Source organism: Camellia sinensis, chromosome 12 (genome assembly GCF_055761805.1).
Source record: "Camellia sinensis isolate YWXY chromosome 12, ASM5576180v1, whole genome shotgun sequence".
NCBI classification, from domain to species: Eukaryota; Viridiplantae; Streptophyta; class Magnoliopsida; order Ericales; family Theaceae; genus Camellia; species Camellia sinensis.
The window spans coordinates 110,693,291-110,699,903 of record NC_138972.1 but is presented as its reverse complement, the minus strand read 5'-3'; the positions used below and the strand labels follow the sequence as shown (position 1 = coordinate 110,699,903).

Below are 6,613 nucleotides of genomic sequence, written 5' to 3'. Positions count from 1 at the left end.
ATCATTATAAGTCGGATTATGGAAAGTTTTTTGAGGTGTCAAACAATTTTCATTTGTAAATATCATATCTATTAAAAAAGAGAAAAAATAAAATAAAAAAAGAAAAAAAAAGTGTAGCTTATGGGTATTTGTTTATCAATTTTGTTTCGTGGACATAAACAACTGATGTTTTAATTTAAAAAATTAAAAAGTGAAAAAAAAAAATTTGATTGGGTTTTTTGGGATAAAAGAAATCATCTAAGTCCTCTATATACAATTTTAAGATGGACTATTTTAATCACATAAAAAAATAGAATTTATATTTGGAAATTATTCATATATATTATGCCCTTATATACAAATATAGCTATAATAAATTAATTAATATATATGAAGAGTTATACTAAGTTTTCATTTTCAATTAATTGAATTATGATTAACAAACTAACAAATAGTAGTAATGGTATAATAGGATATAAAGAGGATAAAAATAAAAAATACAATGATATTTAAAAGTTTTAAATCTACCTAGTTGTACAAAAATCTAATGTTATAATACAATCTTGAATTCCCAATAAATGTTCACATTTTCTATAAAATAAAATGACAATAAAAAAAAAATTTCGATATCCATTTTTTTACTTCAATTTTATGGTTTTCATTGAAAAAAACAAAATCAGATAAAATTCTTGGCACAAAATAGGCATCGATACTTCGATTGCAATCATTATCACCAATAATTCTTCTCCATCATGTAACCTTGTAAACAAACACATAAATCTCACTAAAATCAAAACTAAAACCAAATCAACAATAGAGAAAAAGAATCACACAGGAAAAAAAATAAAATTAAAAAATAAATAAATTTATGGAGTGGTGGAATATTATTCCCAACAACTTAGTTCTCACCCCGCCTAATCTGTTAGCTTCTTTGCAAATGCTCGCGAAGTCTAGGAGTTAGAATGACTAATCAGATTATTTTTTAAATAGGACTTAAAAATTGATTAATTTGTCCCATTAAGTGATTTTAAATTTTGATAGATGTACATCAAAAAAATAGATAATTATATTATTAAATCACAATTCAAATTTAGATATTGTCATATATTTTTGAGATCTATATCTAAATTCTTATCTTATTTATTTTTGTATGGTTTCTATTTTTTTTTTCAATTTATTTAAGATAGAGTTGTGGATTTCTATTTTTTTTTAAATTTAATTTATCTATAGTTTTTATTTGTTTTTAATTATTATTATTTAGGTAAGTTATGATGTAAGTTAGATATGTGATAAACTAACATATGAGTTTTATTGATTTAAAATATGATGGTATTACATATTATCAAATTAGATTTGTTTAGATAGACTTTAAAGAATCTTAAAATTTAAAATTGGATATTGAGAGGTGAAAAATATATTTCAACTGAATAAATAAAAATCATATTTATTAATTTTATCTGTTTGTATATCTGATTTTTATTTTTATTTTTTTGGGTTATGTTAAAATATAATATATAAGATATAGATAGATATCCACAATTTTCATAAAAAATATTATCTGATTTTTTGAAGGAGAGAAAAAGAATGCAAGTTTTAATATTTTCTTTTGAAAATCGATGAGAGAAATTACAATGGAGAGATTATGAAATATTTTTGTTATCTTTCCATTTGAAATCCATAAGTTAGTGGGCAATTATTATTTCCAAAATAATTAAATAGGTATGAGAAAAGTTGAAAAAGGGGAATAATTATTATTTCCAAAATAATTAAATAGGTATAGGAGAAGTTGAAAATGATGTGTATGTGAGAAGTCAAAAAGGCTTGAGAGAAGTCAACAAGTGCCGAGTTTTTTTTTTTTTTTTAAATAAAAAAATTAGGAAATTAATATTGAGGTATTAAAGCTCACACAAGGCTCGTGAGTTAGAAACTCTCTTTTCCTTATATGATATAATACTAGTATATCACCCGTGCTATGCACGGATTGTGTTTACAATTATCTATATATGTGAATTGTGATTTTTAATTTTTTTTATTTATTTTTTAAATGTCTTCTTTTTTTCTTTTTTTATATTATATTAAAGTTTAATATTTTGATAATAATCATGTGTTGGACTTTTCAAAAAATTAAATGTCTTTTTTTAATTATTATATTATATTAAAGTTTAATATTTTGATAATAATCATATGTGTTGGACTTTTCAAGAAATTTTTTTTTATGCTTGACTTTAATGTATTAAAGTGTTATTATGAGAGATAATAATCATATGTGTTGGGACTTTTCAAAGAATTCATATGTGTTGGATTTCAAAGAATTTTTTTTATACTTGTTCTTAATGCATTAAAGTGTTATTATGCGGGTAAGACTTGAGAGTTGGGAGAATTTAATAAATGCAAAGGTTTTTTTTTTTTTTAAATGAAAAAATCAAGAAATTTAGATTGGGAGATTGGAGCTCCCACAAGACTTGGGGTTAAAAACTCTCTTTTACTTAATATATATAGTATAGATATAGATAGATAGATATTTTTATTTCTAAATGTCAAGCATTGTGAAAACATCTTTTGTAAAGATGAAAGATGAATAATTACAATTATGACATAGAATAACCTTTTAGGTTTATAGGCTAATCGGTCATTCAATGTCATAATCGTCTTTCATCTTTGCAAAAGATATTTCACAATAATATAAAATTAAAGTAAATTTTACACTCCTAAAAATAACAAAAAAACTTTCTTAATTTGCACAATAAAATTACTTAAATACAAGGATGCACTTTAGGCCTAGTTTGAGAAGACTAAATAAGTGCACTTTTTGACTTTTTTTGTATTATGTGTAGAAAAAGTAGAGAGGAGATGTTGATTGATGTGACCTAAAAAAGATAAAAAGATGAAATAAGTGCACTTTTTTGGGAGTAGCCAAACTAGGCCTTAATCTACTAATACAAGAGGTTAAATGTTTATTAATTACGCACACATGGTCAAAACCACATAACTAAAATAAAAATTTGCCTTCGAAAAAAAATAAAAGAAAAGAGACAAAAGTAATGGGCGTTATCCAGGGGAGTAACGACGGCCTCCTAAGCAACAAGTCGTTGCACGAAGTTGTCGATTCTCTGTCCATTAGCCTCCGTCAGCAACCGTTTCCCGCCAAACGGCAACGACTCCACTCCTCTCTGTGTCAACACCAGCTCCATGCTTGGTCCCTCTTCTCCCGTCTCGTAATTGGCTGTTGCCTGCACATTTAACGCCGTCAATCACTCTGCTTAATAATAGTAATATAAAAAAAATAAAAATAAATCTATATTATATACTAAGACCCGTTTGTTTTCAAAGATAGAATGGATGAGATTGATAGGGAGGGAATTAGTAAAATTGTATTTGTTTTGATAATAGATGTTAGTATGGAGATTGTTAAATTATTTTTATATAAAATAATAAAACAAATAAAATTATGATTTTTTCTTGACAAAAAAATTCAACATTAATGTTTAAAAAAAAATGTCCAACAAGTAAAAAAAAAAAAAAAATTTAGTTGACCGGTTGACCGGACGAACGTCCAGTAACGCTCAATCCGAATAGACTACTTTGCTAATACCATTTTCCACTCCGGATTACTGATACCCTCACCAAGGTCTATTCATAGTCATTTCGGACTACAAATCCGGAGCCCAAAATCAAAACAAACAGGACCTATGGTTATTGTTTATCTATCACAATCCGGAGTGGACTGTGATAGCGGAAAACAAACGGGACCTAATAGTGAGATTTAATGGCTAGTTTGCACGAAGATTTCTCAATTATTAACGAATAACTATTTCATTCATATATTTTTCAATCTAAAAGTATATTAAAAAAACATTGTATATTTTGAAATAGTTAAAATGTATCACTTGCATTCTCTCTAAATCACATTTAAAACAATATATTTGTAAATTTTTATAATTGAGTCAACAATATGTACAAATTCATAAATAAAGAAAGTAAAGTAATATGCACTGATAATTTAGGAAAATTTTGGTGATAATGCAAATTGTCACAAAGCTTGTATATATATATATATATATATTTAAACGAGTTAGTAGGTTCCACCAAAATTGTGTTTTGATGTCAAATTTCTTGTAGAACGCCTCACTAATTTAGTGACTCTTTGATGTAATTAATTCTGAGATTTAGGTTTCGTTTGAAAATGACTAATTTAGTTTTATTTTTTGATTAATTTAGTTTAGTTAAATTAGTTTTGTTTGAGAAAATTTTTTGACTTTTATTTATTTATTTATTTGGATGTGATTATTGTGAGAGAGAAAATAAAATAATTTTGATTCGGATGTAATATTTTTTGGTGGAGATCATTTTAAGTTAAAAGCTGATAATCAAAAAACAGAAGTTAAAGGCATCCCTAACTTAACTTCTGAAAAATTAATTTTTTAAACTTATTTAAGTTATTTTTATCTACTATAAACAGAAATTATACCAAACAATCTAACAACAGCACTCATATTAAAATAAGGAATAAAGCTTGAGACCCCCACTCCCAGTGACCCCCAATGACCCCCAGTGCCACGTGGCACTGCGTGATTGGAAAGAAAGGAAAAAAAAATTATTTTCGGCTACTGGGGGTGCTGGGGGTGCCCCCACTGGGGGTCCCTAGCACCACTGTAAAATAAGTTATAAATTGCTTTCATAATCTCTACTAAACACCCCATTTGTCTTAAATTTAAGATATTTCATCTTTTTGTACTTACTGGGAAAAGAAAAAAAAAAAAAATTGCCAAACGGCGACTTAATTACCTGAATTCTGACGTAGTCCATAGGATTGAAACAAAAGGCATTTCCGAGCATTTGGTCGACGGTTTCGGAGACTCCATCAAGAACAATGTCCACAACGGAACACATAGAACAGTCACTGTTATCACGGAGTTTGAGTTGCGAATGGTTACTTAACGAACCGTTACCTAACGAGAGGACTAACAGGTTTTCGACGCCGTTAACGGAGGGAAAGTCACGTTTGTTATGCAAAACGTGGGTCACGGCGGCGGCGGCGGGGTTGTTCATGACGAGGCCACCGTCAACGGCCAAACAGGAGGTTTTTCCGTTAACGGACGTTAAACTAAACGGCTTGAACATTGGCGGAGTCGCTAACGCCGCACGACACACTTTCCAGAGCTCGAAGTCGTAACTAAGCGACTCAGACGCGTCGGCTCGAGAGAAAACGAACGGCGCAGAGCTGTTGAGATCAAAGCAAGGAACGAGGAGAGGCTTACACGTGTCCTTCAACGTCAACACCTCACCGTCTTCTCTCCTCAACGCTTCTTTCAACACCTTGTCGATACTCTCGCCGGAAAACCTTCGTCGCCGGCGTAAAACACCGACGCACTCGAGCTTAAACAATTTCGACTGATTCTCGGTAATGAATTTGACGGCGTCCCTAGCCGTGAATAGAGGACGTCCGTTACCGTCATCGGCGATCAGCAATGAGGCGAAGAGAGCGCCGATTCCGGTACCTGCAATGATGTCAAAGAAATCGGCGATGCGAGAGTGAGAATCGCCGGTTTTAGATCTGATCTGATCTTCGAGGTGAATCAAGGCGGCTCCGGCTACAATGCCGGTGGTTCCGCCGCCGTCAATGCTGAGAACTCTGGTCTTCTTGTCTTGGCAGTGGTAGAGCCACTTCTGCTCAAGCATTGTGAAGATCTCCAGCGTAAGCTTACTAAGCTCCATCGCTTTCTGTCACTAATAATTCTAGAGAGAAGAAAGCAAAGAAATGGCAAACAGAAAGGATGATGAGTTTGTTTGTGCGTGCGTGGTTGATTGGGTGAATTTGAAGGTGGAGTGAGAGGAGTCTCGCAGTTTTTGAGAAGGAATCTGTGAAAAGTAACCGTTCACGCTTTGTTTCAGATATGCATTAATGGATTAAAAATGCTCGAATCTCACTCTCTATAAAACAATCACACTTTATGTGCTTTTCTTTCTCTGCTGGTTTTGTTGTTGTGAGAGAGTTAAAACGATAGATAAATGGGGGAGGTTCGCGATGAAGTTATTCCACGCCCCCTCGGCTAGTTATGCTTATTTGGAAATTATATATACTATACTTACGCATTCACACATAATGCATTATAATTTGAATAAAAAAATATTATAGTTCACACCTTTTAATCTTATAACTAAAAAAAATAATATAATTTTTATTTTTTGAGTCATAATTAAAAAAAATATCATAATTAAACATAATACAAGGTATAACTAAGGAACTCATAAATCATAATTAAAATAATATCATAACTAAAAAAAATTTGTCTTAATTAAATAAAAAAATAACATAATTAAAAGTGCATATAGTACACATTTTTTAAAAGGGTGTGTATTTGAATTTTCCAAAAATATATCTACATAAAAAATAACAATAAATTATGAGACATGTAATATATATATATATATATATATATATATATTTGTATTAAAACTATGCATAACATTTGTGAAGTTGATCACTACAAATCTTATAACTTAATTCTATAGGAATCAATGGTGGAGCTAAGATTTTGGTTCAGAAGTGACACCATTAAATTGAATTTTAACAAAAATCATAATTCAACTTAATTTATTAATTTTTATTTGATGATAGACTAAAAATTAGTGC

General features: G+C 29.8%; 1 protein-coding gene across 1 annotated transcript; it reads right to left on the bottom strand.

Moving 5' to 3' along the window:
* Window positions 1-2,911: 2,911 nt before the first annotated feature.
* LOC114284871 (putative inactive patatin-like protein 9) lies at window positions 2,912-6,027 on the bottom strand. Its single transcript, XM_028227823.2, has 2 exons — window positions 4,765-6,027; window positions 2,912-3,209 (listed from the first exon to the last, which is right to left on the bottom strand). Exons 1-2 carry the CDS (start codon window positions 5,692-5,694, stop codon window positions 3,054-3,056), a joined length of 1,086 nt encoding a protein of 361 aa, XP_028083624.2. The 5' UTR covers window positions 5,695-6,027; the 3' UTR covers window positions 2,912-3,053.
* Between the last annotated feature and the right edge of the window lie 586 nt (window positions 6,028-6,613).